General features: G+C 34.9%; 1 protein-coding gene across 5 annotated transcripts; it reads right to left on the reverse strand.

Moving 5' to 3' along the window:
• Window positions 1-729: 729 nt before the first annotated feature.
• On the reverse strand, window positions 730-26,202 carry LOC108201908 (phosphatidylinositol 4-kinase alpha 1). 5 transcript variants are annotated; one of them, XM_017370263.2, is made up of 27 exons: window positions 26,065-26,202; window positions 24,858-25,871; window positions 24,402-24,743; window positions 24,146-24,307; window positions 22,166-22,336; window positions 21,812-21,970; window positions 21,309-21,436; window positions 18,790-19,093; window positions 17,298-17,466; window positions 16,865-17,082; window positions 15,983-16,141; window positions 15,675-15,857; window positions 14,748-15,287; window positions 14,308-14,667; window positions 13,273-13,487; window positions 11,957-12,140; window positions 11,667-11,803; window positions 11,413-11,566; window positions 10,035-10,301; window positions 8,783-8,860; window positions 8,543-8,608; window positions 6,752-6,924; window positions 6,320-6,515; window positions 3,956-4,096; window positions 2,850-3,058; window positions 1,768-1,929; window positions 730-1,343 (listed from the first exon to the last, which is right to left on the reverse strand). In XM_017370263.2, exons 2-27 carry the CDS (start codon window positions 25,764-25,766, stop codon window positions 1,085-1,087), a joined length of 6,045 nt encoding a protein of 2,014 aa, XP_017225752.2. In that variant the 5' UTR covers window positions 25,767-25,871; window positions 26,065-26,202; the 3' UTR covers window positions 730-1,084. The 5 variants fall into 5 exon arrangements, with proteins under 5 accessions (XP_017225752.2, XP_017225736.2, XP_063941777.1 ...); XM_017370247.2 differs by having other exon boundaries at window positions 18,790-19,096; XM_064085707.1 differs by having other exon boundaries at window positions 26,054-26,194.
• Between the last annotated feature and the right edge of the window lie 887 nt (window positions 26,203-27,089).

A 27,089-nucleotide genomic window follows, 5' to 3' on the forward strand; every position in this document is an offset into this window, starting at 1 on the left:
AATAATTTGTCCCGTATATTTGTGATATATCTAAGTGTTATTTTGTTTTGCAACAAATTCAATTCGTTGCAGGACAATGACGATGAGTTCAGTGCCAATCATAGCCGTGTCCAACTACATCTTTGTTTTGTATGCAATTATTATTTTTATTTGTTAGAATTTCGGTGATTGAACACCAATATTATGGAATTATTATTTTATGTTATGCAAGATTTAGAAGTACTGCTTGTTGTTCATCGATTTAGAAGTGCAGGACAGGATAGGGAGAGAAAACAAACGTGCAGGACAAAATATATGCAGCCAACGGCTGTTTAATGATTGGATGGCCAGGATTAGGTCTCTACAGTCTCCAAATAATCCAGTCTCCATAGAACTTTCTTCTTTAACTAATACTAACCTTTGTGGATATATAATTCGTAATTTATTATTTATAATTTATCTTTTAACATCATTTTATTAGTATTTTAATATTAATAAATTGAACTTTAATTAAATTATATTAAACTAACTGATTATATTTTCTCACGAAAATACAACTCAAACTCAGAGTGTGATTTTTTGATAACCTGTTTCTCCATTGAAAACTAAATTATGCAAAGAACTAGAAATTAGTCCTTAGCAGTACACCAAAAATTACTATTTTCTTGGTCAAATATGCTCTTAGAAAGAGATAATTTTGGAGGTTTGAAGTTCCGAACAAGGACACAAAAAACATTCAAAAGAAAAAAAGACGAAAATTGTGTCCACCACGCTGATGGTAGTACATAAACAATTGAGGTCGCACCAACAATGGGTACAAAAGGATGTCCCATTGCTGCTGCATATTCTGCTCCAGCAAATGCAAATTTCATTGAAAATTACGAGTTACAAGCCTACAAACTATATCTTTACATCCGCCAACAAGGAAATTCCACTGCCCACAAACAAGAAACTCATTTACCTACTTTTCCTGGCTTGGATAGCTTTCACAACAATAGTGGGTAATTCCTCCGAAAAATTGTGCCTATCACATATAAAGAACAGCAGCTGATTAAATAACATAGATACACATGTACACATCAGATGACGACCCAAAAGACCTGGCTCATTTTTCTATGCCCTGCTGCAAATATTGTATCAAATCATAGCCAGCAGTGGTCCACTTGTTATAGGCATCAGTGCATGTCCGAATCATAAAATTAGCTGCCTCACGCTCACTCATCTCAGGATGGAACCTCTTTCGAAGATTTCCAATAGGATCACCCCTACTGAAGCAGGGTAATCCACTGTCTAGCATCATCAATACTGTGTTAATAATTCCATCCATATGTCGACGAGCGGCAAGGTAACCCTTCACACACAAGCTGAGAAAAAACATGAAACAAAAAGGTGAACAAATCACACTATAGCTCCGTTTGGCTGTAAATAATAAATGGAGTATGCTATCAATTTGTACAGTACTGTTTGCGAAGAAGTTATCCATGAATTGTTATTCCTCCAATCCATTAACACATACTTAAACTAGAGCACTATCCCACAAATTTACGAATGACATTCCAGTCCCTTGTACTCATGTCCATCAAAAATCTTACAATCATAGTTCATATTCATTTTCTCTTCACAATACCCTTTCTCATCTTTCTCTTCCTGGAACTTACATTATATTCACATTTTGATATTTTATTCCAATTTCCCCCACATCTGAGATGATATGCCTTAATGGCACCTCATCTAAAAGTTAAAAAACAATTACATAAGAGCAAAACAAAGTATAAGCCATTTTTGTACCTCACAAAATGGTACCAAGTCTCACTTTTCATCACACCAGAAGGATCTAGTAATTGAGTCATCTCATGACTCAGCTTAAAGTGGGCACTTTCGAAACGCATGTTTCCACCAGGAGAAGTTTCCAGGATGAAACCAAAATCAATGTGAACAAGCCTACCAACACTGCAGTGGTAAAACAAGCAGATCAGTAACTTATGAAATCAGACATTAAAACAGAGTACACGGGTGGATCAGGTATCAGGTATGGGTTCATGTATGTAAAACGTCTTAACAACTTGAGTACTTGACTAACAAATTGGGAACGGGGGTCAGTATAAGGATCCCTTTTACTCTTGATTTTTAACTAGATCTTATATAATTCAAAGATTAGAGAGCGAGAGTACTTGACTAACAAACAGGGTATGTGGGTCGATATAAGGATCCCTTTTACTCTTGGATTTTAACTAGATGTTGTACACATTAAAGATGAGAGAGAGAGAGAGATTACAAAATTGTATCAAGTTCAACTAACTAATTTAATAGCTAAAAGTCCATGGCCCCCTTTCCAGCAATGACTATAATGCACATCTACCTCAACAGTATAGCTCACACACACACATACACATATTATTACACATACTCCTCCATCATACAAACTTGTCATTCCTTTCTCTTTAATATATAGCCATGTAGGTCGTCTTCTATCATACTTTTTTTTTTTCCTTTTTATGATCGCCAGAGTTACAAATTGGGGTCGCCAGAAATAGCGAACTGGACACGAGCCGCTGCGATCCGGGTCAAGATCAACCAGCACTCAGTATTAAACAAACTGGGTTGGGTTTCCATAGCCTGACCCGCTGACCGTGCAACTATGCATTAATAAACACAAGCTTGCAGCTTATGGTAGGTACTAGATCTAAGCCATCTGCTATATAAGTTCTGAATCATATTATTTTACCAAGTACTGTTCGAGATATGTCAAGTGTCAACAAATAATCACATAATAATTCATGGCCATATCTTTCTAATTGATGTATATTCCTCATGCATATAAGTTTACATAATTTGTAGACACCAAGTATGCATAAAGTGGTAAGCCTCACCTGTCAAACAATAAGTTTCCATTATGCCTGTCTTTTGGTTGTAGCAACAAGCTCGCAACAGCGTAACCAGCACTGCTAATTACAAAGTTCTCGCGTGCAGCTTCAAAACTGGGAGAACCGACAGCCCCATAATCCTGTTGAAAAATCTCATATAGACCACCATCTGTTGTCTCGCCCATCTGACTTCTGCTTCGTGTGTTCGGCACAACCTGCAGAAAAATAATTTGTTATACTTCGATGTGTATACATAAAATAGTAGGAAAGAAATGCACGTCAACATCAAAAAACAAAATGAGACCCAATGCTTAAACTGAGAGAAGATAATGATATTCCTTGGCATGCAGGACTCTCGATTCTTAGTGACCCTTGGGGGTCATTATTATAAACATGATACAGCAGAGGAGATCTTAACCAGTGGCAGATCAAGCCCATCAATCCAGCAGACTAAAATGACTGATAGGTGCAAAAAAAAATAGTACCAAAAAAACATATTGTTAATAAATAAATCATATGACTAATTGTTTACATATAATGATTTATAAAATATCACTCCAGTTAAAGTAAGACTTTCCCATGAGATGAAATTAAAATGTAACAAGAAACATCACAAATATTTGATTTTCCAAAAAATGTTGTAAGAATTATATAAGCTTTATAATTTTCCTAGACCAAACAAAAATATCAAACATTTGAAAAAAAAAATCAGAAAGAAGTACCAGTGGGTATTTAACATAAGGTGAGCTTTAAAGTAATAGCTTGTTTCTTGCTACTGCTCCAACCAGAACATTTGAATTAAAAATAACATGTAGATTAAATAATTAGAATATAAAGAAGTTAAGGGGGTCACCCCCACCCCCTCCCCTAATCTTCCAAAACTGAAGTATATCAGGACAAGCTCCGACAATTGGGGTTAAGCTACCAAAAAACATTAAGTAAAACAGGTACCACACACAATATTTGTAATATATCACACTATTGCTTGCATCTACACATAATTTCTTATATACTACCAAATACATATTAAGTGGAATACTCATTAAAATCCAAAGAGAATTTGATAGCCTTTTTTGACAAGATACACTAGTACATAAAACAGTAACTCTCACCTCAATGATCCCTCTTTCAGGCCCAGTTGGGAGAACACCATAAGGAAATAAATATAAATTGAGTCCGACAGCTTCAAATATATCCTTTAGAAGAGATATAACCTGTAAAGCGAGTACATCTTGTCGACAATCATCTCCAACCTATGTCAGCAGTAACTGAATAAGTAAGATAAAAAATGATGATGAATTTATTAATTTTAAGACTTGCATGTAAAAATGGAAAATCTGCAGAAAACTAATATATGACGTGAAAGAACATGAAGTGAAAAACAAACGGCTTTATATTAATGAGATAACTTTAATGAACTCTTATGCTCCTATAAATAATGTGAGATGAAAATTCTGCTTTTTTGTTTGCACAGACAGTAAGTGCAGATCAATGGACTAGTACACACACCCAGAGATATATAACAAATCTACACATAATCAAGTCCCCATTAAAACTATATATTTATTTTCCTGTCTAAAAGAACAAATCTTCTCAGTTGGTACTTAGGGTCTGTTTGGGAGTGCTGTTACAAATTGTTGTGCCGTCAGAAAAAGTGCTGTTGTAGAAATCAAATAACTGTTTGGTAATTTTTTTGATATAAGCTTATATTGAGTTATAATATTAAAAAAAAAAAATGTTTTTGGTGAGGTGTAATAGTGAAATCTATAACAGCTTCTTGTAAAAGTTGAAAAGCAGCTTTTTCCAAAAGCATAGGAGGACCTCCTTTTTCTAAAAGCAGCTTTTCAGTTAAAAGCTGTTGTTCGGAAAAGCTGCTTTTAGATTTACCAAACAGTTTTTCATCTGCTTCTCAGCAAAAAGTTGTAGTTGCTGTCTGCAACAGCAACCCCACACACTACCTTACTCGAATTTAAACTGCATATGAAACTAATCTGGTGCTGCTTCAAATTCAAAAACCCTATGTAAATCAACCACTACGGTGGAATTTCGACAAAGTTCAGGTTATTATCTAGTTAAAACATTTTATGGTACAACACAGAAGTTCATCAGAAATTATTTGGGTCTTAGCATAGTTTAAGACCATTAATTACATGCTACAACACTCACAATCACCAATTGAGTAACCTAAAGGCACTATCAGTCCGATATGACATTTGATGTACTTTTTGACGGTGCGTAAATGTGATAGTTGGTCAACTTCATACAGTTGGGATATCAAGTAAACCACCATACCAAAAGTAAGCATTTATAGAGGCACGTTCAGATGAGAATTCAAGCTTAACATTATATGATTAATATTGTTCTCCCCAAATTACTACAGAACTCGAAAAATCTAAACAAACTAGAAAGTAAACAAGGCTGTCCCATCTCCCATGTGTGGGGGAATTGTGTCGAAGGATTAGAATGGAAAAGATTTTTTTTGTTTGAAATTAACACAGCCCATTCCAATACTTTCGTGTTACCAGAAATACATTATAAAACTTTTATTTGGCATTAAAGAATGTCATCATATTTCATTTATTTTTTAGCAAACTCTTAGCTTAATTCCTTCGAACTTGGTGAGATCAGGCAACAGTGCAAATTATTACAATGTGGGATTTGACAAGCACACAAATAGAAATATATAGTCAGTTCCATCCAGAAGAAAATCCTGCCATGAATAAAAAAACAAGTAACCAGAATCCTGCCATGAATGTTGTGAAAATATGCAAACGAAGATGAAGAACTAAAATCAGAATAGAAGTCCAAATAATACCGGAATTAATTCATGCTCCAGATATAGTAAAGATTAAAGGTTTTGGAAAAATACACTCCCTCACTCTTTTACAATTGAACTTTTATGCTTAAACTGCCATTTTCACTTATCTGGGAACATATCAATGTTCAGATGATCCCCCAGATAGAAATATCAAATGCATGTAAATTCTGACAGGGAAATCATGTTTGAAGCATTTGTTCATTAAATAATTTTAAGGGTATAGAGGAAAACAATTAATTTTAAATATTATTTCTTTTTGAGAATCACATTTATTAAATTTAGCAAGGATTATACGATAGCCTAGTGGCAAGGCCCATCAAAAACCAACAAGAGATCACCGAAAGATAAGCATAGAAGTTAGAACAGAAGGACAGAGGAATACTTAACAGTTAACACCTCATCTCTGTATCTTCAATTCCAACACTACCTTATAGATTTGTAAGTAAACTAGTGCCAACAAACAAGAATGTTCATAATATCGCAATTTGAGAAATGTCAACTGGTACGAACAAAGCAAACAAGTATCCACCCCATCAAACAATGCTATATTTACCAACTAGAGGAACATGATGACAAGGTTACACAACTAATATTACTAAATCTATAGTTTGCAATCTGTCTCAGAGAAGAAAATAAAAGGATAATCTAGAGGGAATACCTTGAAAATGCAAGCTTGTGGCCTAATATCATTGGGATCACCATCTTTATCCACCACATTGAATGTGATCATAATAGGAACTTTAGCTGCCGACTGTAATGGTATTCCACTATTAACTTGAATACCCCTAACAAATTTATTAGGCGCTGTAGGCAGATAAAGATCGTCTCCATTCATTTCAATTTTTTCCAACTCCCTGTTCCACCAAAAAAGTTAAAGATGAAACCAGTGGAAACTTTTTTTTGTTTCTGCTAGTTATATTATACATATCAATCACACATTTATAAGAGCTTGGAGCAGTATTTTGTTTTAAAAGTCTCAGAGGGTCCGACTGTAAACTTTGTGTCCAATTATGGGACCTACAACAAAAGGGCATCAGCAATACACATCTAAACTATATCAGCCTCATCATTCAAGAAAATAGAGATATACCTACGAATACCAGCTCTCCGTTCTTCCTTTGGAACTGGGAAGAGTACTCCAGATATAGATGTAACTTTGTCAAAGAAATCAAATTCTCTTTGAAAAATATCGAGGGCCTTCGGGGTGAAACTGTCAATAATGTGTTGCCTAACCAGGGGAAGTAGTTCTTGAAAGGCGCTATTCTGAAATCCAAAAAACAAAGCTTAGGTGAATCAAAAAGCAGAGTCTTAGATGAGATCTGGGGAACTATATAAATCCTAGGGTTTAAATAGCCTCTGTTATTGCTACTGCGTGGACAAGCTCAGCACAGTACTAAATTTCAGGCACTTATATAAGCCTCTGTTATTGCTACTGCATGGACAAGCTTAGCACAGTAATAGACACTGAACCAACAGGGATTATGGCAGAATATTAGTCTGGTATGTAATTCTATACTGGCGAAGTTTTGAAATGGCAGTAGAACTGATGTGTGTGTGTGTCTGTCGCGCCAGCATATTCATAGATTTCAGAGCAGCAACTCCAAACACTGTGAAGCTAGACTACAGTACACCACTCATTATAGCATCAAGTGTTTAAACGAATTGGACAGGTGAACATATACGATTAACTCGATGCAAAAAAAAAAAAAAAAAGTTGAGCGCAAGGAATAAAGTGAAAATTTCCATTGACACTTTAAATTCATTCTCAACATAGATGATAGAACTCTGGTTTAGAAACACGTTAATAAAGAAAGACACAAATACCAAAAGAAACATTAAATCCATTGACAACAGTTCTCAACTGAGCCTGCAGACATCACATGGACCTTAATAGACAAAAGATTTAATCATCTGCATAACAAAATCAAGTGAAAGAGCAAGATTTTGTAAAACAAAATATACTACTTAGAAATCTAAAATGAGAATTTTCCAGCAAAAAAATTGAGGGAGAATAAGACATTAAATTTGCACCAAGGAAAAAGGATAATAAATCCAATAGATACTCTGAAAAAATATATTTATAAATAATGCAGATACTGGACTTGCAATCCTGTTGGGAACTTTTGTGTTCGTGTACCGAGTATCGAGCCCATACATGACAAAAGTGGATTTGTATACTTGCGTGTTTTTATGTTGCAGAAAAATAAAAAAAATAAACAGATACTCCCTGCTTTCCATCCTTTTCTTTAAACGTTCGTTTTTTAGATGTCCCTCTCAATTCTTTACATTTCAAAATTTTCTAAAAGTATAACACTTTTATAATATTAAAACTAATTTCACCCACTACTTTCATCTACATTTCCCAATCTATCAAATAAATATTAATGGATCTCACCACTTCACCCACTTTCTTACTCTTTCACAATATTTGATACATTTTTCTTGACCTCCGTGCCCAACCAAATGTAAAAAATTGGGTGGGACGAAAGGAGTATATTTTTGTAATATATATATACTAATATTAACACACAAATATATACAAAACTCTATGCGGTTGAAAACAGGTGATTTAAAAAAGTTGAAAACAGGTGATTTAAAAAAAAAAAAAAACTGTACTGTCCTCAATTTCTGCTTCCACCAATTTTCCTCTCATTTAAAATTTTTGAAGTACCTGGGACTTCTCTTGCAAGAAAAGCTGAAGAATAAAAAAAAAATCAAGAATGTATTTATATTACTCCTTTACTCACTGAAATGGAATTAATAAGTCGATTCCAGAGAAAAAACAGACTCACATATAATACAGCCTTGTGATAATAAACATTAAATTTTCTAAGCAAGTATGAGTACAATGTTTTACAATATTATTTATTTTGACGCATACCTTTAAGGCTACCGCTGCATCCTTCTCCTTTGACTCTTTCCCAGTCTCTGGTTCACAAGACTCGCCCTGCCATTCTTAAATATGATGGTTAAGCTATAAAACTCTGAATGAAATGAAATTAGGTAGACAAGGATAATTTATTTATATTTATCAATTAAAAAAAGAGATAACTCAATATTGGTAAATCAACAATTTAATTCATTAAAATGATGGGGAAAACTACCAAAAAGCCACTCCCACCTGTAAATGCCATATCAGAATATGCGCGAATATGTCACTCCTGTGAGCAGCCCTAAGCAAGTACCCTTCAACTAATTTCTGCAAGTGAGGAACACACCTATTATCTAAACAAAAAGTATTACTAAAAAAGTTACCTATGCAGAAAGTGGTAACATTGCTTAGACACAGCTACTTACAAAGAACTTACCAGATACATCATGGTTTTATTAAATTATCTTTCGTACTTTTTATATGTGCTTCCACATGCATGACATAAACTACACACACACAGTTATAAGCTGGGTTTCATTTTGTGACATACATGCTCCCTCTATACTATCTATTGATGGAAAGGCAACAACATATCATGTCCATATCTATGTATATATCTTTATGGTTAAACTTGAACAACTAATATACTTGTTTTGCGAGTATGCACAAGATTTAGAATGAAAAATTGTGACTTAAAAGCGAGTTTATAATTGGCATCAAAGCACGCATGACTCGCAAGATCCTGTACAATATGTATAAACCTCGAGAAAAAGAACAAAAAAAAAAAAGGCAATACCAGAACGCTTATTAATGATAATGATAATGATAATGACTTATAAGGCAATTATGTGCACAAAGGAGAAGGCCTCTGTAAGGGCCATGTATGTATTAATTCCAGTGTCAAAAAGTGCTATGTTACTTGGACTCGACTACAGGTGTCCAATATGGATAAGTGTCCAAGTATCGGACTCGGCAACATTTTGAAAAGTATAAATGTTTTTGGCCTAAAATAAATGTCCAAGTCCGAGTGTCCATGTCCGAGTGTCAAGTGCCCAACACGGGTACTCGAAGGTAAGATGAAGAGTCCGAGAAACATAGGTACCATGTTGTGATAAATAACACATCCACCGACATAAAGAGGAACAAAAAGTTTTTGAGGGCCCCAAAATCTAATTAGATGAATCAAAAGGGGTTCGAGTTGTTGAACTTGATAAATTGATGGTTTATGAGCTAGAAGTGAACTTCATCTCAAAATATTTAAGCCCGGGTACTATTTCAGGGAGGGGTGCAACCAGATGCATGCTTGAACACTACCTAGCAGTATAAACCTGGATCTAGCCTATTTACCTTATAAGGTGTCTTTTAAGTTCCACTAAGTACTCTCGGCTAAGTACCATCAAAAGTACTTACTGGAACCTGAATGGAGTTTATTGGGTAATCTAAAAATAATCATTTTAAAAATTACATTCAAGTAAAAATCAGGATCCAATTAAAAATCCACCTCATCATCGTATCTTAATGCCTGCACCAATTGGGGCATGAAGAACGTGACTCGCTCAGGAGGATAAGATTCCAGTACTCGGAGAATATAAGCCATAACACGCGGGTGGCCCTTGTAAGCTGGTGTGAGAAACTCTAATGCTTGTGTAATTGAACAGGCAGCCCAGTGAGGCAATTGTTGAAGTAGAGCAGAATTCTCATCAACAGCCTTCGGACTAACAAAATATGGTAAAGCCTCAGGGATGCTGCGGATTTCTAATATATGTGACTGAAACAGAAAGAAGCAGTTTAAGAACCATGAAACTTTAAAAAAATATCATTAATTACGGGATGATATGCTTATCAAAGCAACAACAGGCATTACCGGAAGTTATCAATTCATTGCCCCGCTAATTTCTAACCAATTCATATATAATAATATAAACAAGAAAAGTGACCTTTTACCGCAACACACTAGTAAAATATATGGGTAACAAGGTAAAGTATCCCTTTCCAAGGTTCTATGAACACTTACAATGATCCAATAAATTATGTCCGACAGACGTCGTCTATTATACTTAAAGACCCCTTTTGAGGCACACACACCCAACAATTTAAAATGCCATTTCTGAAATTGATGAGCTGAGCCTCTCTTTTATTAGGTATGAGTTGGCTATAGTTGTCATTAAGATAAACTAGGAAAAGTAACAAGCTGATAACTGAATTTCTGTGTAGCATAAAACATAGAATGATAAAGTCATCAACTTAGAAATAGAATGGTAAAAATTACTCACTGTTCCGGTCCCCGCCCACCACTTTTATTGCCCACATTTCCAGTTTATTTTGACCTAAAACCCTTAACCACATTCATTAAATTGAATTAAACATCGTAATTATGTCTATAGCCTTGTCCCTTGATAATCTCACATTAACAGAGAGGAGAATAACTGAAATATAATAATGCTACTCCCTCCTTTCCTAAATAATAGTCGCTTTGACTTTTGCACGTATTTTGAGGTGCAATAAAAACGTATTTCTACATGTTATTTTTAAAATTTTCTTTTTTTGAATAAAAATATAGATGTCAAACTTTTATTCAGAAAAAGAAAATTTGAAAAATAATACTTAGAAGTATATTTTTTGTACACCTCAAATTACATGCACAAAGTCAAAGCGACTATTATTTAGGAACGGAGGGAGTATTAGTCAAGGGTAATTTGGAAATAAAATGTATAATTAGTTATTACTTGATTTAAAGTGATTGCTAAACAACTTTTAAATTTTAATCAGTAGGTAAAGTGAGCGGAGGTGGTACATTGTAGTAGACTCTAACCCAAATTGTAGATTCTGATCTGCAAATTGCAAAGGGAAACTGGGTAGCTAAGAAGTAAATAGTATACCTGAACCAATTGAGTAACTTCACCCTTCAAAGAAGAGTTTGTCGGGAACCTTGCAACTACAGATAAGGCAATTCGAGGATCCACAGAAAATGCCGTTCTTGCATATTCAATCCATTTCTCGGAGCTAATTTTTGACCTAGAAGAACTATTATCCCTGGAAAGTTTTTATATATCAGAACTAAAACAAACCCATTTCTAAAATATTAGAAATACTATTCAAGATTTATTATACATAAAATCTTGCAAAGAATTACTTTGTGTTGATAGGTTGAGCCCAAACTTCTAGCCTATCAGCCTCATGTTGGCATAGCATCAGAAGTAGCTGCTTCCTTTTCTCTCTCCCCAACACATAATTCTCCATTGGCCCCCAGACCGGGTGATGCTGATCGTTCTGTTCATAACCAATGAATCATATATTAAACAGCACAGCTAGCATTGGCTAAGCCAGCTAGATGTCTGGCAGGAACGATGCATAAGTTGTTCAGCAACATACATGATTATTTGTACCACAGATCTTAAGAGTTGTATGATGTTGCAATCTTACCGCGTCATTTAAAGAGCTCCCGTTTTCATGTTTACTTCCTTTTGCATCAAGATACGGAGGATCTACTCGTTCATTTAAGAGATGTTGAACAAATACACTAACAGACTGAGCTTCGCTTGGTGAAAAATTCGTGTTATTTGTGTCGTACCATTCTGGCTCATGTGCGAACCATCCCAAGGAAGCTCTGTAATATGCACAAGCATATACTATAAATTTCTTTGCAACATGTCAGTTCAGGAATATTTAAGCACAGAACTTAGGCAGGCAACAGATACCTTAGTAAGAAAACTTAAACCTGTACTTTGAAAATACAATAAACATCTAAAAATAGTACAGTGCTTACAAAGAATATTACAAAATGTTACCTATACGCAAGGTGAACTGGATGCAATTATGCATAATTTGTTTGCGTGTATCCTTCTTAAATTATACTTCTGCTTTTGTGTGTCAAATATGTGTGTGTGTGTAGGCAAATGATCAAACAGAAACCAAAATAAAAATAAAAACTAGCTAATTTAATCCCTCAGATCAATATAATCCAATGCCCTCTAGAAGGCACCACACACAATTAAAACAACCCTCCTATACATGATCCCACATATTCCCCTCCGTTTCTAACTTGATTTTCCCATCAATCGGTAAGCCCTTTTTCTGCCTCCCATACATGATCTCACGTATTCCCCTCCGTTTCTATTTTAATTTTTCCCGTCAGTAAGCCTTTTTTCGAAATCCGACTTCACTGTATTTTCTCCATCTCCTAACAATCGATTTGCACACGATATGTCCTATATTTCGACACGGTTTAGTATTTTTTTTATTTTAGTTTCTAGTTTTTATTTCAAGGAGATTTCTAGGGGAGTAAAACACACACACACATATATATACACACGCACACACACATATTATATATATATATATATATATATCACACATATATATTCCAGAAGTGGAAAAGAATTCACACAGGAATCTCGATGCATATACAGAAATATATTTTTAGACCACACAGGACAGTAGGGTGTATAAAATAAGCCCTTTATTGTCGTGCTAGCGTTTCACTTGTCAACAAAGAAAAGGCTGCCTCTACAACAGCCAATATATCTTAATGTTTCTTCTTCTCTACATGTTCTCTCTATATTCTTACTCTCAAATGTAATGGGCGCAAGGCACGCATATAATCTTTTGATAATAGTATGCTCAAGTGTAAGTAAAAACGAGTAAGAAGACATAGGACGCAAGAAGCAAGCTGGAACACAAATGGGGAATGACGATAAACATAGATGCAAAAAACTGTGTAAGAAAGAGGATCTGCATACCTGTAAATTCGATCTTCCAACAACTGAAGCCCTGGTTTAAATCTCTGAAGATGGCCCTGGGACTGGCAAGCGCAAAACTTGAGCCCCAGAAGCATTAGAGTGAAAAAGGTTCCAGTAGCCGCTGGATGGCGTGAAAAATTCCAGGGAAGCTTTGTTGATCCTTGTAACATCCGACCAAGAAGCAAGAGTTGCTCAACACTATCATGACGAATCACCTGGAGAGGGGTGGGGGCAAGAGAAGGGTTCAATAGAAGTCCGTTTTGCTCAAACAAGTTACATAATAGGAAGTTAAATAATTTGCCATCTAATTAGGATTTGTTCCTCATTTTGAGCCTCTTTGCCTCGTTCGTTCTATATGTAGAAAAAAATAATATGTAAAAACAACATATGAATAGCTATGACAGATAATGAATAATAGGGAATTTGGCAAGGCTTGGAAGTCACAAGACAAATGTGGGCAGACTGCAGAATTAGCATAATTTATAAGAAATTGGTAGTTACTTCTTCTAATGCCCTCCCATCCAAAGCACTTCTATATAAAATTCTCATATGCTGTCAATTAATAACTTAATCAATAACTGAAAGTAGGTACAAATGATATTATAATTTAAAATGCCATATAGTAATAGGGACAATTCCAGCCTAGCTGTCACATTTTTCAGTCAGAACAATAGTAGTTACAAAAACAAATATCACTAGCAAACATAATAATGACAAAAAAATTATAATTAGAAAAAAAAAAACTAACCACCTTAACAGAACTCGAAGTAGGAAAGCTAGGAGCCTAGGAAGTCCTTTTCTAACAATGATCACTGAATATAAATACAGCTACACAATTTTATCGGCATGATCTTTTCGAAAAACTATAATTTCATAAAAGTGATGCAAAAGTGGCACACCAAAATCCCATCAAGATGCACAAGTTACCAGCCAATATACTACAAAAAATTAGCAATATCAAAAAGCAATGTTCACGGTCTAGCAGAGAGAAAATATCTTGTTATGATTTTTAACATGTAATAGAAACTAAATCACCTCAAAACGATCAATCAGAAAACCAAGCCAAAGCCTATGAGCAATTATCTGATCAACAGGATTCTTTTCGGGCTGCATTTCTGGTTCCCCAGGAATCAGGTGAGGCCTTAATTTGGCAGTAGGTCCAAAGTACCTCACTTCTGATGCAAAAAGACCTCGCTTAGTATCAATTGTCCACAACCACGCATCAACAAGCTCGGCAAGCACCAGAGGGCCCAACTGAGGTGCAGCAGACACTAACCACGTCCAGATAAATACACCAGTCTCCATAGCATCGGGCGTGGATATGTATGCTGGACACCAGCAAAGAAGACGTAGGAGTTGAGAAAAACTCTCTACTTTAGATTTAGGATCTGAAGCCTGCACATATGTCCCATTTCTTTTATTGTATCAATTACCATATGAGTTTAGTTACTAAACAAGAGTTAAAAAATAATTACCAGATTTGAAAGCAGCAATGCTGTCGCCTGAGAACAAGTCTCACGAAATGATGCCTTGTCAACTTCTCCGCCTTTTTCAGCCGTGTAAACAATTTTCTGAATGAGGCGAACAAACCTGCTAAGTAGTAATTCGTCAAATGAATCTTTTCTAGGCTGGGTTTGTTCAGAATATCCTCCAGAAGTGATCCTTGGAACACTGGAACCAATGCCAGAGCTTATAGAAGTGTCTGAATCCTGTCCATCAACACTCTCCATGTTCTCATATAATCTTCTCATGCCAGCAATTTCTCCAGCATAATTACACTTCCCTGTCGCACTGACTACACCCGTGCCTAGGACTTCCAAATTAAAAGCTTCACTTAATTTAAAATTGGCACCAGACGCAGCAGCAGCGGCAGCCATAACTGCAGGTATATTAGCAGTTCTGGTGCCAGTCCAGCAATCAGTTTTACCGGTACCAATTCTTATTTCAGAGAGAAGAGAAACCACATCTGTCGTTGGCTGGGCTCTTTGCCAAGTATTTGCTTTACAAAGATTTTCCTAAGAGAATAAGACATTAAGGTATAGTATATACTCAAAGACTAAAGCAAAGTAAAGAAAAAGAGATTAAGGTACAAGAACTGAGTTCTAGTAGGTTACAATCAACCATGTTTATTCATGTAAATTCTTTTTATTTATCAACAGAATATGATGAACCAAGTAGAATTTTTATCGGCAAAAACCCAGCAAACATCATACTGCACATTTTGAACTAGAATAAATAAACAAAATGAGAATCAGAACTACTAAGATAGACATGAATGCAGCATTGTCCATGTGAAGCAAAAAGGCAAGAATAATTTCAAAATCACAGAGACATTAATAAAAAAAAGAGAAAACAATCGAAAGGCCTTAGAAGGATGAACCCTATGTAGCAGAGACAATAACCTGAAGAAGACCCTGGCTCGTGCATGGAGCATAAGAGAGTGAAACAATGATCCACTCCCTCACAATCTTCTGGTATAAAGAGCGTACAGTAGCTATCCAAGCAGGATCATTGACAAGAGCAGAAGGTGGGTCATTATGCACTGATAACAGGAGAAGATCTAGACAAGCAGAATTCCATAATATCTGCACAAGATACATAAAATGCTTTCTAGTGACACGTGAAGGAAAAAACAATGAAATAAATAAGAGAGGTAGATTTACTTAAATCAAACATGGACAATACGGTCTTTGGTCACCAATCTCTATACCTGAGGAAACTTCTCCCTAATTTGATTTAGCAAACTGACAGAAGTATCTCGGATATGCTCTTCCCTCTGAGACATACTTTTTATAAGAAAGCACGCATGCACACAAAGAGCAGATTCTCTAATCTCAGCTGCATTTCCTGTTTCTGATACACGGTCCTCCTATTCACAATATAATTAAAAAGTAATATGAATCAACCAGCATGTTCATGGGCAGGCATAGAGTCGTAGAAGATACAGACACCTTCATGTTACCAAAATTATCAACAAGCACATATTTTTCATTTCACTATTATAACTGGTCCTGCAAAGAATATTTTACATGGATAAAAACACTGAGCGATAAATAGACTGGAGAATTCGTCTATATTGTCAATTTGTATATATATATCAATTTTTTATCTTGAAAATAAAGTTCATGCAAGATAAAAAGGAAAATTTTCAATGGATCAATGCTGTTAACAAGATTAAAAGAAGATCAAGGCCCAGTTAGTTTTGGTTTTGTAAGTCATTCAAACAGGATTTAAGCCTTAATAAAAATAATTTATCTATACTCAAATAAGAACTTATGAGGTATGCCTCGAAAACAGAGATAATATTAGGTACTTTGAAAGATATATAATCAGCAGCTAGACTATACAAAAATAAAGAGATCTCCAGAAAATGCAACTTTTAGTACTTTTCTGTTATTTATTTAGTTTTTGGTAACTTAAGTTTATACAAAATTTATACATTACTGTCCATGTGAAAAAATATTATCAGTAAAACAATTCTACCTTTAAGCAGAAACAATAAATTTAAGCAAGTCACTATGATAAGCCAAAGGGACACTGGATAAAATGGAAAAGACGGTTAAATAAGAATATATTATAAAGATAAAAATACCAGCCATGATAAAGCTGTACTGAAAGCTCTTTGAACTATTGCGCTCAAACATTGGAAGACTGCTGGCATAAGGTTCGGACTCTTTAGGTATTCGAAAACACAGCTGAAGGCACTCCTAGAAGCTGTCGAAGTGGGGCCACAATTAAGGATGCCACCATTGCTGCTAAATCTTATTATTTCCAAAAAGGCTACAGCCAATAGATAAGTTGCCTTGACCCCTGTACTCAACAAAACAACAAACTAGTTTACACTTGAGGAAAATAATAAACCACATCCCACAAATATATGACAAAAACACTTCCACACAAAGAAACTTGCTATTTAAGAAGTAGCTAAACACCTTAGGTAACCACAAATCCACAATAAACCAATATTTCGTCCATAGACAATTGACCCATTCTTACGATAAAGGGCTTGAAAAAATTAGTTATACCTGAGATTGTGCTCATAGCAGAAACCTCTACCCGTCCTCCTAAAGCAGCTGAAAGAGCAGTTCTTTGAGTTACTGCAGCCTTATCATTGCCACTCCCTCGACGACTCTGAGGGTTATGAAGAGCATTAAGTTCTAATTCATCTTCAAGCCACTTCACTGAACTGACAACCTGAAACAGATCAAGTTGTATTTAATATATTACTTGCACTTTTACGACTGAAATCTTGTTGCACTTCCATAACAAATTTAAAACTCAAATATGTAAGCGCACGGTGACAAAGTTCGACATGATAAAAGAGTATACAAGATGAAGTGTTGAAATGTCATGTAGATAGATACACAGGCCACTTATCAACCAGAGTCAAAACCATGTTCTTATCATGTGAACTAGTCTCTTCTTTTCTAGATACAGTCAGTTACAACTGAACCGCTCCCCTAACTAAGTTCAAACCAAGACCGGACAAATTTTTTGCAAGAACAAGACATGAAAACCTAAAATAGGATAACCATATTACAGCTTTTATTTCTATTCATAATTAACCTGCACGATATACCAGTGAATAACTTTCCACTTTTACCCGTGTCAAGTGAACGATGGTGGTGTTAACTTATCCTATGTTTCATTAATTCCAATGTCCATTCTCCACAATTTTTTTCTGATATTCACAGATCTGCAGAACAGCACCAGTTGATTCATTATCTTTCGTCTTCCCTTTGTTCCATGTTTGCCAAAATAATACCAATTTGTGGCTCATGATTCCAAGGACTATTACGAGGAATCGGAATAACCACAATTTTGTGCATATCATACTGGACACTCCCTGCCCAACCAACAGTGCTAGGTATGAATTATGTCCCCTTATATCAGCATTCATTAAAAGTACATATAACATAAGGCATTAATTTATTCCATAAATAAGTAACATCATGTTTTCTTGCAGTTATTATCTTCTTAAACATTCATCATTAGTTAAGTAGTTCTATCACATGGAAACACACACACATACACACATAGATACATACATACATACATACATACATACATACATATATACATATATATACATACATACATATATATCCCACATAACTTTCTTCTCCACTTTATAATTTGAGTATCCGCTTCACTCTATTTTTTTCCTCATACATTGTACAATTTAAATTTAAGGTTAGTTATACAATTTTTAAAGATGTGTCAGAAGGTACAAATGACTGTCTTCCCTACATTAATCAAAATAAAGTGTATCTACGTATCAAAACATCCTCCATGTAAAGCACAATGATTACAACAACTATTGTTTGTATAAGCACCTACTAAATCAATCTTTGGGCAGGAAGAAGCATACTTGGTTAACATTTCATGTACTGATGTAAGCAGAGCATCCTGTTGCATATGTCTAAGCACACTGTTATACAGTATGAAAGTACACCTAGTACCACATTTACATGTTTAATTCCAACGCCAACAAAAGCAGTATCAAATTCAACTTACCAGGGGCGGAGTTCCCTGGGATATGCGTTGAACAGCAGAAGACCATTCCGTATTCCACATGTATGGTCCAGCCACTGCCTGAAGAGAAACAGAACCCACACTGCCCGCACTATTAAGTGAAGTAGAAACAGATTTTGCAGGAGCTTGTGATGTCTGTATAGGAGGTGCCAGTCCAAAGAGAGCAATGTAAAACCACAAGTTGCGAAATAATTTCAAAAGTGAAGGCTCCACGTCCACCGTTGGATCAAAGTCTGAACATATTTCGGCTACAGAAGGAAGTAACGGCCCAAGAAAATCTGCCCCACTGCTGCAAATGTTGATTTTTTTTGTCAGATAAGCTTTGAAGCACATAATGGCGTAGATTATTTTATTCAAAGAATAGGAACTATGAGAACTATTAGGCCATGTTCGTTTTCAGGGATTATAATCCCTGGATTATTACCTTATTTATCTCAAATGTAAGGGATTATAATCCCATAAATTCATATTTCAAACATTGTTTTAGTTCATTTCCATGAAATTATATTACCTTGTGGGAAGGTATTATAATCCATAGACATGAATCAAAGAAGTGTTGCAATACAATCCCATGGGATTATAACCCTTTAAATTTGGAGAAAATAATGTAGTTGTCCCGGGATTATAATCCCTTCAAACAGACATGGCCTTACGGTTCAACATATACATAACAAAGGTTCAATGCGAATTTAGGGGTGGCAATTTTGAGTTCTGGATCGGGTCCATGTTGGATTATATGTACCTCGATTTTTTTTCAAGCCAAATTCGACCCGATTCAAAACGGTTGAAAAATCCCAACCACAACCCGACCTGCTATCTAATCAGCCAACCCGAAAGTGACCGGATTTTACCCGAAATCTGATCCCATCACATATATAATAGAAAAATTACTCCCTCTGGTCCTTTTTATAAGTCACTTGACATTTTGCACACAATTCTATGTCCTTTGACCACCTACTTAAAAAAAATCTAAAATTTTCTTTTTCTGAATTAAAATACGAGACATATATTTTTAGTTTGAAAAAACAAATTTTGAAAATATTAAGAGTATGTAGTCAAAACGCCTAGATTTGTGTGTAAAAAGTCAAAGTGACTTATATATAGGAATTAGGACCAGAGAGAGTATAAAATTTCAATCAATTACATCATGCAACTATTAAACTTTGAATCTTAGTCATATATATATATATACATGTGTGTTTTAACCCAACAACATATCAACTATGCGATATTTCATATTTCAGCTGAGCAGATTAGAGATGAAGAGAAGATTTCGATCTCCAAAATCTACTACTCAGATGTAATGTAGAGATGAAAAGGAGAGAAAGTTGTAGTTTGAGAGAGTGAGAGATTCGAGGGGAGCAATGAGTTCTGGGGAGTTAGTGGGAGGCGGCTGATGATTCATTAGTATTATTAAATCTCTCAAAGACCAACTAAAAAATCTGGGCCTGACATATATTGCATATGCTGGACGAACAGCCCGCTAACATTCCATATGGACGAATAGGTAATGTAATATATATTATTTTGGGTTCACCGGAAAATGACCCGATTTTTCGGGTTCCCATTTAATCAACCCGACCCGAAACTCGAAACCCCAACCCTAATTCGTAATTTTTCAGGTCAGCTTTTAGCCTTTAGATCGTGTCGGATTTTGCCACCCCTAAATACGATACATGCGGTAAGCCTTACTTATATATGTGTATGCATCACTTATATCAAATAAAACATATAACCAAGTAACTTGATAATTTTATACACAAATTCTGGAGGCAACCGCGAACAAACCGTTACATTAAAATAAAGCTTAAACTGTTTTGCACAGAGGTGTTGAACCACAGTTGTTTATCCTGAGAAATTCTCACGGTTCCTATTTCTTATTGGCTCCCATTTGATCCCTAAGTAGAACCCCTCTAAATTCATTTCCTCTCAAGTGAAAACCTCTCTAAATTGACAAGAAGTCCCGATCCATAGTTGGGACCAGGATTTCGTATTATTATAATGCGGTATCATGGCCCCAAATTTGCCATAAAGAGGTATTAATTAGACCCGGCAATTTTTGACACAACACGATAAACTGAAAGTAACAACACAAAAAAATTGTGTTTGGGTTTGGATTTTAAGTACATGACACGAAAAATACATGAGTTCAATATCATGATGTGTTTGTGTTTTGATATCTGTCATCTTGTATTTATCAAAAATGTATATGAGCTCAAAGAAAGTTATCAAATTAACAACTAACATTTTGGTTGAAAGTGTTAACCTACATAAAATATTAGTTTATCTTCCAATAATTGAAAAAAGTGTATACTATATGTAACGGTGGCTAGAAACACAATTTTAATTACTAAAGTAATAAAATATGATAACCTCTCTAGAGTAATAATTTTCCCGTACCCATGCAAAAGCACTTTAGAGTTGTTCTACTTGTACACACACACACACACACATATATATCAAAGCATCTGCTAATACAATATCTATGAGTGGATACATACCTTCCACTTTTGGACTCGGCGGCCAAACCTACATCAGAGCACAAGGATAACAGACGGTTCCGGTAGTCCAACCGCAATTTTGTATTGGTGAGACCACTAGCAATCGTGAGAAATCCTGAGGGAAGAGTCTAGAATGTAATTGAACAAGTGAGCATCTGTGTAACAAAATACAATTTTATAACACAAAATTCTCATATAAATCCTAGAATATTTTATGCACCACCATAAAATCTTACATTGTCAGCATGCATTCCATATTGAGGGCAAGTGGAGTATCTAATATGTGCGACACTCATGAAAATGTGGTTTGAAAATTCTGTAAAGGTGACCCAGATACTAGTCTACTCTAAAAACTTAAAACTTATCTGATAGACATGGTCACATGGCTTCATAGACTACGGTACAGAGACCTAACATTAAGTTCTAACTACTGATATTGGAGAACTCCAGCTTAAGTTCTAATAGAGGAAAGACCAAATTATGTAAATACTAGTTAGACATACCTCAACCCGTTCTGTAGTGGCTTCTGGCACCATTGTTTTACTTTCAGCAGATCCAATGCTCGAAAGCTTACCCAAATAACTTCGTGTCAGCAGAACAACAGCTTCACGATAGGAATTTTCAAAACCTAAACTCGCCATGCGAGAAACAGCATCAAGAAGCTGCAGTCAGTCAACATAGAGAAGTTGAGAAAATATGCACAATATTGAGATGAGCAAAAATCTTTAAGAAAAATACATATTAGACCAACAAGTAAATACAGAGAAAATCTTTTGCAATAAAGTGTTGAAAAAGAAATATTGTCGGAAATGCAAAGACTATATATTGAATGTCAGCTTTAATATAAAGTTTCATACTCGGAGACGTAATAAGCCAGGTGTTGAAGCATCACCCTCCTCCAGACTTTCTATGAATAGAGGCAATATAGTGTCTATGACTTCAGGTTTGTTTACACGGACATTCAGATCAGCTAGCAAGCGTATGATATTTAGCTTCGCTGTGGGAACAGCATGTCTCTCTTTACCAGCCTGAAATAAAAAGCAAATGAAATCGAAACTTGGAACAATTTCAAAAATCTGTTGGCTTTCAATATTCATGAAGCACGATATAACCTGAAGGCAATAGTGCAATAAAAAAATAGATGTCAAACCAAGATAGTTAAAATTGGACACTTAAAACTATCCAGTCTTTCAGCGATGACGTCTAGTCTAGATATATAGTTCTGTCAGTAATTTATAGTAACTGTAAATCCAGATATATACAGCTCAACTATAAACATGTTGTTCAATAAGTCCATCCCAGAGACGGAATATTCTATTACCTTGCACTTTGGGTGACATTTTTGATCACTCATTAAGCCTTGGAATTCTTTAAAACAGTTACTCAAAATTTCTCACAAACCCCGAGTGATCCAACCGGAGAACCACTAACCCTAAGATTTCTCAACCCCAAAATATAGAAATTTGTTAGAATAGAAACCCATAACAAGAGAAGAACCACTAAACTTAGAATTAATAATCAGTCCTAATTAATAATCAATCATGTCTTATAATAATAAAACATTACATCGCATTATATAGGACTAAATTCCTAAAACTAACCACCAGGTAAAATCCTAATAATAAAGTAAACTCTACTATTATCCAGAATATCCTTAATAATCCACATATACAATATCATTTTGTAACATTTTAATCTATCCCTAACTAATAACATATAATATAAACAAAACTTATATTTTAGTTCATCCTCACCTTGGAAGAAACTCGTCCATAAGATTATAAAATTTAGAAATCAATAGACTAAAAACATGATTCACCATAGAACTTGAGATGCCAACTTTCAACTTCATAAGTAACATCTTTGAAGCACTTTAGAAAATAAAAATAAGATGATTTAATACTAAAGCAGTTCCCTTTTTATAATTGAAAGCTACGTTACCCGGACTCTTCATTTTGAATCGAGTACCCGTGTCGGACGCTCGACACTCGGACATGGGTATGGACACTCCGACACTTATTTTAGGCCAAAAACATGTAAAATTTTCAAAATATTGCCAAGTCCGACACTCGGACACGTATCCAGTTTGGACACTTTCAGCCGAGTCCGGGTAAAATAGATTAAAAGTTTATTCAAAAGGTTGGTAACATTTCAAAGGTTGGTGGCCTCGAAACTCAACCCACCTCCAGACATTTCCTAAAGGGCTAGTCAAAAAGATCCATCCAAATAGTAATAGTTCTTAATATGTTGTCTTCACCTAAACATCAATATGCTTCACCAATAATAATGTAGATCACCTAGTCCACAACATTTCCAATTAGGACACCTCATCTATCTATATTATTTTCTAAAATATGCGTATCATATATATACCCAATATATTAAATTCTTATACATTAACACCACCAGATAACAACCAATTAATACTTTAAATCCTCACTCTGCAACATGTCTAAAAAAGTTTCCGAAAATGTCTCCATTATCTAAAAACTTCACAAGAGTCTGAAAGAAACCTTGAATTGGAGAAACAATGGTTGAGCTAAATTTAATTTACATCATCACAAGTCATAGCAAAATACATTGATGGTCTCTCTTTGCTACCACCAAAGTTATAGAGGCGAGAGATACACCAATGAGCAAGACCCTCTTATAGCCTCATCAAAGTGAGGCACATAAGTTGTATGATACTGACAATAACACACATACAAACACACAAAAAAACATGTATAATTGCCCGACTATTTAAAATGTGCTTGTTTCTGCTGTTTTGCATGTTATAATAATAAAAAAAGTCAAGTTATAGTGTTAGCCTTGAGAATCAATAGAAGACAACAAACCTCTTCTTCATAATCATTACGTTCACGAATGCTTGTAGCTAAACCCATTATAAATGTGTCAACTGGTGACCGGTCCTTGCTCCAGCCGAATTCAATTATCTCACAACTTGTCTTCAAAACACTCTCAAACATGACTCCATGGTTGCTTCCCCGGGTATCAGCCTGCATGAGCATATGCACAAAGAACACGGATTATCACATATGTGAGCTGACTACAGAAGATGACCAATAACCTCAGCTTAACCAAGAACTTTACCTGAGCACACATAGTAAGAACAAGGGGTTTGAAGCGAATGAGAAGAACACGCAGCAGCTGACCTCCGCGGGTAACAGCAATCTGAGAGATCCCAGCAAGAATTGCACCAAAAAGCTCTTCACAAACTCTTAATTTTCGCCATACAGAGTATAAACATGCTTCAGCAGCTTCTATCAAAAGTGCAAGAGTTCCATGCAATAATCTCTTTGATGATTTTCCATCAGAATCAATAGATGTGAGACTCTTGATTTGTAACGCAGCTGCAGCTTGGTAAACTGAGAGCTTTGTATTGATTCTAACTTTTAACAAAGACTTTGGCTCCGAAGAATCAAACTTCTGTATCTGCACAGAGTTTATAAAGTATAGATGTTGGTTTCTACTAATAACAACAATTCTAATGACAAGATACTAAAATTGTAAAAGGAAAAAAATAACAGAGAGAAAAAAAATATTTACCTTTAGAAAAGCCAGCATTGACTGAATTTGCTCTTTTGCAATACGTCTCACTTGTTCCAAAAGCTTTTGATCAATCTGGGATTTATCCAATATGTGCCCAATTAATTTAAAGGCAGTTTCTTGTTTTTCAAGGTTATCAACAGACTCCTTCTCGAAAGAGGCAATCAATTTTTGGGAAGAGGCTAGCTCTCCCTCGTTGGACCCAACAGCAGTACCCAGCAGATCAACAGTACTCTTCCAAGCACTGCTGCTGCCATTCACCCCCGACCCCTTTGGTGTAGTATCTACTATCCCTGAATTTGTACCACTAGAAGAGGAACTAGGCGGTGAGGTCTGAGAGGGAGAGCCATCAGGGAAATCTCTGGGAGAATTTGGGAAAGTATTATCATAAGAATTCATTAGTATAGTAACTAACTTATCAACATCAGAAGGAAGAATGGGAAGGAAGTTTTTCGACAAGGCATTCAAGAAAGCTTTTATAGTCCCTATATCCCCATCTTTCGTGTTGTATGCCGAGATCAAAATATCTCCCGTAACTCCTGCAACGTCTTTGCTTAATTCAGACGACATATCGGTTGCTTTACAAACATAACTCAAGAAATCATTGTAAAAGGAACCAACAGCCACAGCATTAAACGACTGTGGCCAAAACGACAAATTAAAGGACACCGTAATCGACTTCAGAAACTCAACAACAAGAAGCCTGGGACGCGAGTCTTGGTGATTAGGACATTTCGAAAGGAACAAAGCCAGGGCAAGCACAGCATTGAGCTGCGACCGTGTAACCCTAGGCGATTGACCTCGAAAAGCATCAGGCGGAGGACATCGGCCACAAATCCAAGCAAGCTTGTCCGCAAATTTAACAGGATTGTGAGAAATCAAGTCACAGAGCTCGATCAAAGCCTCCATAACGATACGAACAATGATCCAGAACCAATCAATTAAACACTCTTCTCAAAATTCAGCTAGCTTGGTCAACATTAACAATGTAACAATGAAAATCACGCTCCAAATCTACAAATATAAACAATATATATAATCAAAATTATATACATTGCTGCGAAAGATCCGCGAAAAAATGCAAATTAAACATCAATAAAAGATATATAAATTGAATCAATGTACAGGAAATTAGTGATCGTGAATCTATGAAAACAATATATAATAAATAAAGGATGATGAGCAATTAGGGTTACGTCGTATTTACGTCGGTGTTGTTCGTTTGCCGTTGCCCATTTCTTTGTGAGTTTTGGTTTGGACACCCATCCAAAATTTATGCCTTGAAACAAGAAAGCAATGTGCCTTTACTGTCTCCTTCATTTTCTTTTTTCATTTCTCTCCCACCAATCACTTCGAATCACGTCCTTTAACATACTAGAACGTATTTAAAATAATTATTAAAAATAATAGCTTTTTGCCCGTGTTTTGCACACGGAAATTATTGGGATTCCATTAAATTTTTATGAATTTCAACGTGCTATCGATTATGAGATAAAAATATATGAGTAACAGATATCACAATTACAAATTACTTCTTATAATAACGATAAGATAATTAATTTCTAAACATATAAATTACTTCTCATAATTAATCAATAAATAATTAATTTCCAAACATTATCAGTGGAGATGGGATAGAATTGTGTGTAGCAAACATTGAAATTATAAGTGTTTGTCACCTTAACAATTTTATCAATGAAATTGTTAAGGTGACAATTTCATTGACAATTTCTTCGAATTTTAAGTGGTTGTCGACAAAGAATTATATCAGAGATACTTATTATATGTAATTTACTTTATGTAATAAATAATATAAAAAGAATAATTAATATTCATTATAAATTTTTTAAAAGAATATCTATGATATATATGATTTGCACTATTGAATTAAATTTTGTAACATTTTTAATTCGTATAATAGATTTTGAATTTTGATGATTAAACAATTTTAATAAAAAATTAATGTGAAATCTTTTTATTATATTATATCCATATATAATAATAAACAAATATACCAATTTAGCAAAAAAATTCAATTTTAATAATGATTTTTCATGATTATTAGCGAGTAAATTAGTAAATGATGATTCTAAATGATTAAATTAATGAAATCAAATAAAGTAATAGCCTCCAAATATTTTAAGTCAATTAAGTCAATATCTAAAAAAAATTAATAATGATGATTTTTATGATTATATTTACAGGGAGTGAATTAACATATAATGAGATTTT

The sequence above is a fragment of the Daucus carota genome, chromosome 1, assembly GCF_001625215.2.
Source record: "Daucus carota subsp. sativus chromosome 1, DH1 v3.0, whole genome shotgun sequence".
Lineage (NCBI taxonomy): Eukaryota > Viridiplantae > Streptophyta > Magnoliopsida > Apiales > Apiaceae > Daucus > Daucus carota.

Bases quoted from the DNA above. Each gene is read 5' to 3' on its own strand.
- LOC108201908 (XM_017370247.2), bottom strand. From the start codon at position 25,766: ATGGAGGCTTTGATCGAGCTCTGTGACTTGATTTCTCACAATCCTGTT. The intron at 21,971-22,165 runs GTATGAAACTTT...GACTGACTGCAG, and splicing joins CTGGCTTATTACGTCTCCGA to CTTCTTGATGCTGTTTCTCG. The intron at 15,288-15,674 runs GTTATTGTCTCT...TTATTCTCTTAG, and splicing joins CGAGCCAGGGTCTTCTTCAG to GAAAATCTTTGTAAAGCAAA.